At 48.6% G+C, this 13276-nt stretch overlaps 1 protein-coding gene across 4 annotated transcripts in view; it reads right to left on the minus strand.

Annotated features, from left to right (window-relative positions):
* Positions 1–13276, minus strand: part of CACNA1I (calcium voltage-gated channel subunit alpha1 I) — a 187236-nt gene that overhangs the window by 29521 nt on the left and 144439 nt on the right. For all 4 annotated transcript variants that reach the window (XM_074578472.1, XM_074578492.1, XM_074578481.1 and 1 more), the window contains 12 exons: positions 12150–12301; positions 11339–11524; positions 10540–10657; positions 9911–10066; positions 9375–9465; positions 7271–7473; positions 5674–6090; positions 4636–4736; positions 3469–3592; positions 2446–2514; positions 1301–1485; positions 841–967 (listed from right to left, as the gene is read on the minus strand). In XM_074578472.1, coding sequence (XP_074434573.1) covers positions 841–967; positions 1301–1485; positions 2446–2514; positions 3469–3592; positions 4636–4736; positions 5674–6090; positions 7271–7473; positions 9375–9465; positions 9911–10066; positions 10540–10657; positions 11339–11524; positions 12150–12301 — 1929 coding nt within the window. The remainder of the gene's footprint in view (positions 1–840; positions 968–1300; positions 1486–2445; positions 2515–3468; positions 3593–4635; positions 4737–5673; positions 6091–7270; positions 7474–9374; positions 9466–9910; positions 10067–10539; positions 10658–11338; positions 11525–12149; positions 12302–13276) is intronic.

The following is a 13276-nucleotide window of genomic DNA, read 5'->3' on the forward strand; positions in this document are numbered from 1 at the left end:
TACCATCTGACAGCCTTTAGGGCAGCCTTTTTGCATGCAATTAGAGCCACTGTCCCAAAAGGACAAAAAATCTTCTACTCCGTCCCCAGGAGTAATCTCCCCTCCCTGCTTCCCAGTTACTGAGAGAGCTGATGGGAAAAGATCTCGTCTGAGGGTAAAGAACCAGAAAAAGCATCCCCTGCTTCTTTGATGCTTTTTTCACAAAGCTGCACTGCACTGCTGTGGCTCTTCTGCCCAGGGCTCCTTTCCCCATATGGAAGGTACTGGGTTGTGCATTTGTACAGATGCGTGAGAGCAGACTAAGTATAGCACATTCCCTGAGATGGAAGTAACGCCCACGCCCTTGCTCCTCTGCAATGCAACAGCCAAAAATAAAGAGGATTAAATAAAAAAATAAAAGAAGGTTGTGGGTGGATTTAAGGGCTCAGAGTGAGGGGGAGAAACACAGCTGACTGGAGGCAGGGTTCAGGTGCTAAGCTGCTTGCCCTTGTGGTGTGACATGGATGTGCCCAGCGAGCCCTGCGCTACGCCAGCCCTGGGCTCTCCCTGTGACGCTGACCCAAACCCTGATCCAACTCTTGCCAGGTGTGAGCGTTGCCTCCTGTCTCGCACATCCAGCAATGCCTGCACTCGCCGAGCACCTGGCTGTCCTTGCCAAGGGCTGTAGGGACATTGTGGTGGGAGACAGCTCATGGAGGAGGGCAGGTGCAGAAAATTTCCTGGCTTGCTTGTCCCTCCTGCTCTGCTTGATTCCCTGTGCCTGTTGTAGCACCTGGGGGTATGGGTGCCTGTGTTAGGGGTGGGGGCACCAGGGCTGTTTTATGGGCAGTAACAACTTACCTGCACCCCCAGGATGCCAAAGATGATGAAGAAAGCGCAGCAGATGAGGACAATGTTTCCTATGGGCTTGAGGGAAGAAATGAGTGTCTCCACCACCAACTTCAGGCCAGGGGCTCGGCTGATGACTCTGGAAGGGAAGGAAGGGGAGGGCTGACAGAGGGACAGGGCAGGGATTTTTGGCCTAAGCTAAGCATTTTCAGCAGCAGCAGACCCCTGGTCTCCCTGTGCAATGACCCATCAGTGGGGATCACTCTCCTGTGATCAAAAAGCCTCTTCCATCCCATGGATTGGTTGTCTGATGAGGTACCTCCAGAGCCACATGGCTAAGGGGAACCTCCCTGTGGCTTATGGCTTATCAAAGACCATGCTTTGGCTGGCACAGTGGTATCTGACTCTGGGACCCTTCCTTGGGGGACCCAGTGGGAAGAGGGGGCCGAGCAAGGCTCGGTGGGGCTCTGACCGGAGGGGACGTAAGGTGCGCAGCAGCCGGAGAACCCGCAGCACCCCCAGGATCTTGGCGCCACCAGCAGAGGCCACCGAGACCACGATGTCAATGAGAGACACGAAGACCAAGAAGCCATCCAAGATATTCCAGCTGCTGCGGAGATAAGCCTGATCCCCAAAATACAGGCCTAGAGAGACCACCTGCAAGAGAGGGGAGAGGAGAGGGGGTTAAATGTCTCCCCACCATGTTGCCTGGCAAAGGGCAGCTGTGGGAGAGGGGGAGGATGGGGAACAGTTATCAACTCCATGTGACACTGAAGTGTCATCTCGTCATCTTTTCCTTTCACCTGGAAGGCTACGAAGGAAAATGTCTTTGGGGAAAGGGCTGGCACACAACTCCAGAAAGTAGTCACAAGGCCATGGTGACTTCTCACCTTTCCGCTGCCTCCCTGAGCAACAGGACACTGCAGGGAACATGCAGGAAACCTTTCCCTGCCATATCACAGATCTGAGGCAAGTCTCCCAGTCCAGAGATCACCTGGGAGGTAAAATCGGGCACGAAAACCCATACTTTGCCTCCTGAGGGAGTGGTTTGATTCTGAGCAGTTCTCAACACCAGCAGGTGCTACAGACATTGCTGGTCTTGAGGAGAGCTGAACACCCTGCAAATCATGGCCATAATTTAGGTATGAATTCAAGAAGGTTTCAGTTCAGTTTTGAGACTGTCTGTACCCAGTTTGGGACTTTTTCCCAATCACAAGAGGGGAAAACCAAGATTTCCCTATTGGTGCCAAGTACTTAGACACTTACTGAATAATTATCTCAACTAAGAGCATGTTATTAATATTGTTGTTATTTCCCCATTCTTGCGCTAAGAGAAAGGGAATGGACATTTGACATCATTACAAAATCCATACCTGAAGGCCAGCTATTCCTCCGGGATACTAAGATCCCTTTGGATTTAAAGCCTTGGATAAGCATCCCCTCCATGCCTGACAAGAGGGGACTCAAGCCCAGGCAGTATCTGCCTTTACCAAGGTATAGGGAGGGACTGTCACACTGGAAAGATGGAGAGATTTTAGAAGGGTGCTGAGCAAACATGAACCATGTTGTTCCTGACACCAGAAAAAGGCTCTGAGCTGTTCATCTCCAGTAACTTACCTTCAGTGTCATCTCAGCTACAAAAATTGCTGTGAAAATGTAGTTGGACACAGTGAGAAAGATTCTCTCCTAGAAAAAACAGAGAAAGGCCTTAAATGTATCTTGACTTCTTGTTACGCCCATCAGGCCCTTCTGCTGAACTTAATATCTTTTGATTTCCTGTGAAGGGCCTGAAAGTTGGGGAAATAAGAGAGGTGCCCTTCGCAAAGGTCAGTGGTGGGCAGCTTTTAGCTCATACACCTTGAATCAGCCCTATGCCACAGCTGGGACAGGACCCTACGCAACTCCACAAGAGCACAGTGGATGGGATTTGCAATGCATCCTGCAAATCTAGTTTCAAGGCACTCTCTGCCCTGTTCTGCCAGTGTTGCTCTGTTCTGACCTGCTGCGCTGACCTGAGACTCCTTCACGAAGGGCTGCTGAGCACTGACCACTGGATTGTGTGTAAGTGCAGTAGAGTCTGGGGGTCAGCTAAGGCAGACATGCAGAAAAAGCCATTTCACTTGCCAGCTTGAGCCATCTCCAAGGCAGCTAAAAAGCAGCACACGTGAATGATGTAAAACCAGGCTGGACGGGGCTTTGAGCAACCTGGTCTAGTGGGAGGTGTCCCTGCCCGTGACACTGGGGTTGGAACTAGATGATCTTTAAGGTCCCTTCCAACGCCAACCATTCTATGATGCTATGATGACATGCCATTCCTACAGAATAGAAGTTACTTCTACCTTTTAGTCCCCAGTCCCTGTCCCTTTTGCCTATCATCTCTTAACTGCAGGTGCCTGGGGGGAGTCTCTTACTTTCCAAGAGGGAGGAAACTAGGATTACGGCATTATAAAGTGGATTGCCCCATTATAAGACCCTGAAGGGGAAGCACACCATGTGAATACTTGTGCATTTGAATGGATGAGTGGGAGTTGGTGTTTAATGCTGAAGTCCTTTCCAGAGGTCATACCAGTGTCAGGAATGCTTACAAACCTCTGTCACAGAGGTTTTGCTAAAAAGCAGGTGGGAGGAAATGGTGCTCACCGTGCTTCTGTGTTCAATCTGTGGTCTCTCCAGGGCAATGGTGATGCAGTTCAGGAAGATGAAGGCCAGCACAACGTAGTCAAAGAGCTTGTGAGCAATGATGGTTTGGCAGAGGAGACGAAACCTGCAAGAGAGTTCCAGTAAGCATCCGTGCCTTGGACAGAGCAAGATTAGGAGCTGTGAGGACAGAGAATTGAGAAATCTGGCCAAAACTGAGCTCTGACATAGCAGCTTTCCTTCCACTGATACTAATGTCACTTGCCATGGCAATATCCCAGGGTGCCCCATGGTCACACAGGGAACCTGGAGCAGAGCAAGTGCAGAACAAGGAGATGAATCTTCATCCATTACACCAGTGCCAGAGTGGTTTCCTAACCATTATAGCTCTATGCTCCTCTCTTGCCCTGTAGAGAAGAGGCTGAGTTTCTGTTTTCCTCCCAAACTCATACTTAGTACCACCCTAGGGCAATTGGGAGAGGCAGGTAGGTTGGCAGTCATGGGGACCACACTTCTGTCTGCTCTGAAAGACACTGTGTCCATTAGCATAAATGTCACACAGAGCAAAGAGCTGTCCCTCATGAGTCGTATTGAAACCCCCTTCTTTTCAAGGGGCAACGCACATGGGTGAGAATACTGTTGGCTGGGGTAAATGGAGATTTTCTACTGGTGGGAAGATCCCTTTAGCAGGAAGAATTTATCCCAAATGTCTTTTTTTTCAGGGAAGACGAATTCTAACTTTGTCCTAAAAGGTGTGATATGACTAATGATAAGTTGATACTGGGACTGAAAATTAAATGGAGAGACTGTTCTGGTACCAGGGGAGGAACTATCAGTAGTATGGAGTCGTTAATAATATATTCCTTCTCCTTTTTGGGTTAATGTTAGTATTCCCCGCCTTGCTTTGCTATAAATATTTATGATTACACAAAAGAAAATAGGATGCTCCAAAGGGGGGAAAAATCACAATAGTTATTTAGGTTTCTCATCCTTCCTTTCATCTCCAGAATCAAGGAAGAGCAATTTTGTTTGGCAGTAGAAGGGGAGATGGAGGAGACAAAATACATTCCCAGCTGCTAAGTTTAAAGTCACAACCCAACATGCAGCTCAGGGAAAGTGGCCAGCACGGCAACAAAATCTGACCCCTCTCACGTCAAAAACTGCACAAACCTGTTTTGTGGAGAGAAGAGATATATGGACCAGTCTTCCCGTAACTCACACCAGTCTGGCTTATAGACTTCCATCATCTTCCGGATGCGAAAGCACAGGCTCTGGAGGGACGCAGCAGAAGCAAGTGCCGCTGGTTACCTTCCCACTTGCCTGAGAGAGTCACTCTTCCTTTTACATCTGACCCCAAAACACCACTAGCTGCAGTTCCCCAGGTGCACTACCTGCCTTTATTTAAGCCCCTGAACAAGGAAATGGACTCAAAGAGCAACAAGCCACTGAAGAGGACGTAGGAGCTGCTTTGCCAGGGCTGGCTTACCTCTTGGCATCTGGTTTCCTCCCCAGATCATTACCAGTAAAACTGCTGGCGCTTTTCTAGAGCAGGATGTTGTCCATGATGCCTTCTCAGAGCTGTTGGAGTGGCTCTGTTACATGAGGACAGTGTTTCCTCGCTACCTCAGCTAAATGAGAGGCCAGGACAGAAGGCCTTCTGTTGGCACTTGGGCTTGGAAGTGATTTAATTTCATACAGCATATACGTCTGTTCAAATTTCTACTGACCCTCCCTCCACTTTTTCCACCCTTTGATCCTCTCACAGATCGGGCATTGCGGTCTCCCAGGCTGGCACCGCAAAGTTCCCTTGCCTTGTCTCTTGTGCCCGTGCTTCCTGCTCTGATCTGCGGATGTTCCCCATGCAAAGCTCTCGCTGCTCGCACAGCCTGACCTTTCCTAACCCACAGAAACCACTGGCTGCACTCCTCCGAAATAACAGCCCCTGAATGACCATGCACCTGCCTCCCATCCACCTTCCTCCCACCATCTGCCTGTACGACTGCCTTGCAGGCAGCCTAACAATGTGGTTTGAGCTTGTCTGGACCTAGAAGGTCCCATCTGCGTTCAATGTTGTCCCCCAGCTGTACTTTAAGCACCTTTGCAAGCCCTCCCATCCACATGACAGGGAGACTGCAATTTGAGGATGGATTTGGGGTTTCCCACAGCACTGTGGTGTGTAACCCCAGGTTCCCTGCACCAAGTACTCACGTAATCTATCTCCTCATCATCCTCTCCCCGTTCCTTGCGGTTGTTCATCTTTGGGAAGATCTCCTTGGCAATACTGGGCATTTTGCCATTGCAGTCTTGATGCTCACTGGCCCCAGATGCTGCTCCCAGTTTACGGGTCACTCTGTGGCCGGATGGCACCGAGGCCAACTCCAGCAGGTCACAGGAGCCTTTGTTGTCCAGGGAAAGTGTCCGGCGGTGATGAAACACCCTTCCTGTCCCGTCCGACTCCCCATCCGCCGCCCTGTGCCTCTCTCCAGACAGGAGGGATTCGTGCTCGGCAGAGGGAGGTTTGTGCTTCAGGCTGTGTCCCCGGGCCAGGCTGTTCCAGCTGGAGCGACGGCTCCCCCAGGCCCCGCTGCGGCCCCAGGCTCCATAGTGGGAACTGCGGGAACTGGACTGTAAGAGAGCGGGATGGGGACTCAGTGACTCCGGGCACAAGGAGGGAGCATGTGATCCTATTTCAGATCACAGACTTCTCCCTGGGCCCCTAAGGCAGGAGGTTGCCATTTTTCAGCCGTTGAGGAAGTTGCATGGTGGGAATTTAGCAGCTATCTCTGTAAATCTGACAATAAGTTGATAATGAGTTAGAAACGGTGTTGGCTGTGATTACTTTATAGCACCATCTGTGTGCAAAGCACTTACGGGGAAGGTAAATGATAAAGCCAAAGGCCAGATGCCTGATGTTGTTACTTACACCAGCACAAAGGAAGAATAAAGCTCTCAAAAAATCTGATTGGCAGCTTTTTATGCTGCCCTGGGGTAAAGGATAACACAAGGTACAGGGTGATGGATAATCTGACATACCACCTTTGAGTACAGCCTTAGTAAAAGGAAGAAATGAGAGAAAAAGGTTACAGTCTAGTCCAACTACATCAGCAACTTATCATGTAGTATGTGACTGCCAGCTCTCCCTGTTTAGAAATAACAGGGGCATGAACCCTTTTAGCACCGATGCACGCCTCCAAAGCTGTGTGTGTCAGCGGGTAGAAAGCCCAGAAGATGATGTTACAAGGTGGACAGATCTGAGATGCATTGGCTGGACAGCCAGCAGCGCTTGGGGAAGTGCTAAGGGGCAGCAGGACCTGCTGTGGGGAGCTCCAAGTCAAGGTTTCTCCCTTCATTGTTACAAAAGCTTCCAGAAAACCCATCTGTTATGGGACTTGGCAGCTGTGGCATCAGCCAGATATTCCTATGCTCTTAATTCACTCAGAGCATCATTTTGTGTCCTGTGCCCTAGGAAAACAAGAAAAGGGCAATAGGACAAAACATGTTTCACTCTAAGAGGGAGACTGTCTCCTTGGTATTCCCTCTGTCATACCAGAAGAATGTAAAAGAGCTGAATCTCACGCTCAATGGAATATAGAGCAATACCCTGGAAACAGTCATCAATAACCTGGAAATTTAGATAAATAGCGTGAACTGACCTGGCTTCCTAAAGACAGGCAATGTGCTTGTGTTAGAAGCCTACAGCAGCAGTGCAATCCTCCACAGCAATCCACAGATGATGGCAGAAAGACAACAGACTGCTTGGACTTCAAAAGAAGGGTACGACACACATTTCTACTCATTCACTCACCAGGGACCGCTGGTCATAGGTCATTCTTCCCAGGGACATCACGCTGCTCTTCCGGGAGCCAACAGCAACACGGATCTGGTCAGGCTGCAGGGAGTTGCGTGAAGAGTTTGTGACCCCCCCAGCAGCCACTGGTGGGTTGGAAGAAGGCAAGGATGGGTCCAAGTGCCCATTAGGTGTCACAGGAATTGCACAGAGCTTGGGATCTGGGTGGGAAGATTCAGAAAGAGGAAAAAAGACAAAAGAAGAAAGTGGGTTCCTCACTATCCAGTGACTGTTTCAGTGTCTAAGCTGTTTAGCATGTTAGCAGCAGTTAAAAGAGTACTAGCTGTTAAGCATTAATCAACATCAATTTCTTCTGATTTAGTGTGTTGTGGCAAAAGCAGTGCAAGCTGGGAAGACTCTGATGTACTCTCCGCAGTCCCCAAAACTGATGGCAGCTCGCCTTGGGGCCAGACAGACGAGCAGGGAGCTGGTCAGGCAGACTCAGGCTGACAGGCAGAGCAAGAAGCTGGCCCCTGGCAGCAAAGGGGAGGAGAGTGGGCTTCTGCATGTGAAGAACAGACACCTGCATCTTCAGGTCTGAACAAATACCGCCGACCATCAGGCTGGCTATTTAAAGCAGTCAGGCTGAGACACTGAGGAAGAGACTAAGATGTGGGGAGACCCACTGCCATCCAGATACTGGGGTCACCTTTACATTCCTGCAATCACACTCTTCATCCCAATCTATCCTACTACACTTGGCCTCTTCCAATGACTGATTGTTGACCTTGAAGATCCAGGACACCTTTGAGGGTTATGTTACTGTGGACAACCATCAGCATTTGTCAGGATGGATGGAGGGGATAAGGTACTGGATTTCAATGCCTGAAAGGACTGGAACAATCATTTTTGTTTGACCTATTGCATAATGAAGGCCACATGTCCTCACCTGCACACAGTGTCACAGCCGTGAGCGTACCAACAGGCTCCGTAACCTCTTTGCCATCTGCCCTCCTAGGGGTTTGGCTGCCTACATTCAAAGTAAGCTCTGACAAGCCAATACCGGAGCCACTGCTCCTTGCTGTGGGAGCTGCATATAAGCTCAGACACCTATGCCTGTGGTCCTTGTCTGGGTTATGCTGTGAGTGTGCTTGTGCTTGTCCTTGCAGCTTGCTGATCCTGATCTTATCTTGCTGACTGGTCTTCTTGGCTTGACCTCAGACCTTCCTCACCACTGTGGACTTGCCGGGCCATTGCCGAACCATTTGCTGACCTTGGTGAGTGTCAGTGGACCTGCTCTGCTCACCTTGTGCAAGCACAGTGCCTTTGTCGGTGTGGTCCCTGCCCTCCTACCTGGCTGTCCCTTCCCCTCAGCTCTTGGCTCACCACCCATTGCAGAACAAGCTACTCTTGCTGCTCCCTGCCACCAAGTCCTGTCTGAAGTATAATACCTCTTGTAGAAAGACTTGCAGTCTTCAAGGAAAGACTTCGACGCGTGGAGACCTTACCCGGTAGTTTGTAGGCAGACTGTTCCAACAGTTAATTATCTTTCCTTAAAAGTATGTGGCTTTTTTTTCAGTCTGAATTTGTCTAGCTTCAGCTTCCAACCTTTACAATCTCATTATGCTTTTTTCTGCTCAATTAAAGAGCCATCTACCATCAGAAATGTCTCCTTATGGTTGGCACTTACAGACTGTGTGATCAAGCCACTTTTCTGGTTTCTCTAAGCTTCATTAGCCTCTCACTACGAGGCAAGACTTCCAGATTTGTCCAAGTTCTTTTTAATGTGTTGGTATTCCCTATCCAAATGTGGGTCCAAGATTTGGACACAGCGTTCCTGAAAGGGTTGGTGCCCCTGAGCTAGGCAGAGACAGTCTCACTTCTCAGTCCTAGTTGCCATTCTGTAGGTCATTCAAGAACTGCTCCCCTTAGCTATCGCTTTCCTCAGGATGCCAACGTGGCTCCGTTTTTCCACAGATAATACCACAAACTAGCATAAAGTTCAAAATGAAAACCGTTAAGTTCTTGGAGATGGGATTGAATTTTCTGCAGAATCTGCTTTCAGATTTCTCACTAAACAGCAATGGGAGATAAGCAAATGAGGCTGTTTGAGCTACTGTACCCGAGCCTTCCTGGACCTCTTGGAACTGATCTAACTCCTCCATGTTTGATGAACTCTGATCTTCATCTGAGTATGACCGGTTGGCATCACCCTGGAACACACAAATTTAGAAGTTGGGAACTCATAAACAGAAAAGACCATTTGTTCTTGTCTTTCATTGCTGGAATAACTGTAAAATCCTCCTTGGCAGCCAGGATTTACTCACTGGAAAGAGTCTCGTGTGACCTGGGATGACTCATGTACTGTATTCTTGCTTTTGGAGGGGCAAAGGACTCACCCTAGCAGAGTAGGGTCTGTTGCATAGGATGGAAATTGTGAACCCCCTTCCAGTGGCCTTGTTTCTTTCCTCGCAAGGATTAACACTGTCTTTTTTTTTTTTTTTTTTTTTAAATGAAGCCCACCCTGAACTTAACAAGGGAAATGACAGAGGTGTGATACTTTGGGAGTCCTCCACTCCAGTACCCTCAAAGTGTCTCAAAGGTCCCCTTTTAAGCACCTCTATCCCTCCTCCTGATGAAGCCTAGGTGGCAACTCACCTCAGCCTGGAACCCCTCCACGAGAATGGCCACCAGCAGGTTGAAGAGTACATAATTGCCAAACGTCATGAGAGCCACAAAGTAGAGGGATGCCCATGGTGACGTGGAGGCCATGCCATTATAGAGCACAACATTCCAGTCCTCCTGGGTTAGGATCTGCAACCAGGAGCAGATGCCACATAAACAGGAAGGAAGGACAAGAAGGGGATTCTCAGAAAAGGACAGGGAAAGGATACACATCAGGACCACATCAGGCCTCTTAACTTCCCCATAACCACACCCCCACTGCCCACTGTCACTGTCCAGCTGTGGTGCTGCCCTGATAACGTTAGCTGAGCAAGAAGAAACAAGAACGACCATGAGGGCAGTCATGTACTGAGGTGATAGTGTTAAACACGGGAGTTGCCACAACAGGAGTGACCTTTGCAAACTGTTTCCTAGGAAGGAAGGAGCACCGAGAGATACACCAGTCATTTGGTCACAACATGCAATTGTTCTTCCTCCAAACATCACACACCAGAGCCTTTTGTGCCGTCAGGAGTGAGCGAAATGCTCCGCAATGAGAAAAAGCATCTCCTGATCCCCTCCACTTTGCCCTGGTCCACCCGTAGAGAGTAAAGTGGGCTCACCTGGAAGACGGTGACGATGGCCCACAGCAGGGAGTCAAAATTCTTCCGGTCGGGAACTGTATCTCCTGTGTCTGTCCTGAGGCTGAACTTGCAACCAAAGATGTGCATTCCCAGGATGCTGTTGGGACAAGAAGTGGAGATGGTGCCACCACAACGAGCTCATCAGAGTCGTTCTCTTTTCCTCCCAACAATCTAATGGATTATTAATCCACCACGGGATCGAGGGATAGAACACCACAGCCAGATAACTGGGACCTATCTGTGAAGAAGGAGCTGTGTATTGCACCCCTATAGCTCACCAAAAAAACCCGCTTTCCATTTGTACTGCCTCAGAGCTCACGCATTCCCTCCAACCTGTCTTTCACATCTGCTCTCTCCACAGTTCTTGTTTGCTCTCATTTTTCTTCATCTCCATACTACTGCATCCGTGGCATGCACCGACAGACTTTCTTGGTTGTTTCTTGCCACCCTTCTGTCAGTCAGCCTCCAGGCTGAACTGCTGCTGCAGCCAATGTTGGTTACCAAGAGACTTCACCTGTCCTGCGATGGGACATTTTGCTCAACATGTGCATTTGGTGGCAGTATTTCTCCACCCCATCCAGGACACATCTTCAGCTGCTGAACCCAATTCAGGGCAGCAGTAACCTCAGCCCTTATGAACAAATAAACGTTTCTCAGTGCTGCCCGAGCCTAGGACAATGGGCAAGACGAGTCATGCAATCATGCTCTGAAGTGCTTGTCCACATGAGCCATGCAACGCCTCTCCAAAACAATGCGAGGCTACTAACTGCCTCCTCACCTGAATATAAAGATGAAGAGCATGAGAAGCATGCAGAAGGTGGCTACATTATCCATAGTCTTCATCAGCACCACAAGCTGGCGGCGCAGAGCAGGCATGAAACGCACCAGCTTCAGCACCCGCAGGAGACGGAAAGTCCTCAGTACAGAGAGGCCCCCGTCCGACTGGCCGATGATCTCCCAGATGCTGTGGCCCAGAGAGGCACGGGGAGTACAAGGGACAAAATGAAAGACAAGTGAACAAACCGAAGAGAGAGAGAGGAACAACAATGCTAATCCAAATTTTCACCTCTGCATTGGCAGCAAGTATAAAGGCGTCAGAGAGAAAATCTGTTTGAGTAAGATATAATTAGAAGTATATACTATAGGCTTATACTTATGTGTAGAAAGCTGCATTTCTCCCTTAAGAACATGAACACGGCACTGCATGTTGTAGGAATGCGGAAAGGATTGCAGCATTAAATTCCAGCAAGGGAAGTTATTCTATCACACGTTAAACCTTTGTAGCATCCTTAATTTGTGCATTTTTAAAATATTTCACAGCTAATATTTGTTGTTGACTTACAAGGCAATCGCAATTGCCTCCATTCTACAGAGGAGAGGACAGAGGGGCAGAAATGCTATGCAGCTTGCCTAGGGTTGCCAACTGTTGGGAAAAGACATCTTGGTCTCCCAGTCTTTGGCCTTGTGCATCAGCTCAGCTTCTCCTAGTATAGCTGCTAAATTGTTTTTGAAAAGGCACATGAAAACATGCAAGCTCTGTGGTACTCTTTTCTATGTGCATTTCAGTTGATCCCCAAGGCCCTTGTCACCTGATGATGACGATGATACTGTCAAAGATATTGTAGGGGTTGCGGAGGTAATCAAAGAGACCAAAAGCAGCAAGTTTCAGGATCATCTCCAAGGCAAACATGCTTGTAAAGACAACGTTGCTGATCTCCAAGATGTTGGTCAATTCCTCTGGCTGGAGAAAAGGCAAATTCAGAGAGTCAGAACTGAGAGAGTCCTGAAATTATGGGAAATAAGGTGCCACCATTCACAGGGGACAGGCTTTGTAGAGTGATTAGAGTGGAGCTGGATAGAGCCACTTGCACTCCAATTCCTTTACACATTTACTACCTTCATCACAAATTATGTCCCTAACAAATTCTCTTACTAGATGTGATCAGGAGCCCCACAGCTATTTGCACAGCCAAGGCTGACCGAGTGTCTCCCACATCCCGCTCCATACCGTGGTCCCCCAGCTAAAGGATGCTTCATTTTGTGCAAAGAATTTGGGTATTTTTTGAAGCAGTACAAAAGTGGATGATCTGTGGTGAACCTCTTTCTTCAAGGGTTTCTTCCTCTGAGAATTCCACATGTAGCTGCCACCATTTTTTGCTGAAATTTTGAAAACATTTGAATGATATGAAAACAGTTCCCCATCTTCCTCTAAACCTCACTGCACTTCTCTGCCCCTTTCCCCTCTATTTTTTCCCTTCCCCATTTTTCTGTCCCCCATTCTCCACCAAATCCTTGGTATGCATTAGTTTTCCGTCTTGCTCCAGCAATCTTTTCTCATGCCTCTGTCCTCAGAGTGGTCTCAATAATTACCTGAGTGAATATCAGACTGGATGGATAGGACAACAGTGAGGAGGGGCATGCTGTTAACACCTACCTGTAAGGGACAGGAAGAGCAGGACAGGGTGAGGAAAAGTGAGAAATGGACAGCAAGAAGAGAAAAGCAGATGCACAAGGTGAAACACCCCAGGGATGACACAAGATGACTGTGTTGAAAGACAATAAGGAAACAAAAAAAAAAAAAAAAAGAAAAAAAAAAGGCAATCTGACCCTGTCCCAGGCATTTTTGTCTGTTGAATCTCTGGCACATCTTTCAGGCCCTTGGTACAGCTTTCTCCAGCAGAGACTGATGTGTTTGTGCGTATGAGAGAAAGTGTTT

The sequence above is a fragment of the Larus michahellis genome, chromosome 1 (assembly GCF_964199755.1).
Source record: "Larus michahellis chromosome 1, bLarMic1.1, whole genome shotgun sequence".
NCBI classification, from domain to species: Eukaryota; Metazoa; Chordata; class Aves; order Charadriiformes; family Laridae; genus Larus; species Larus michahellis.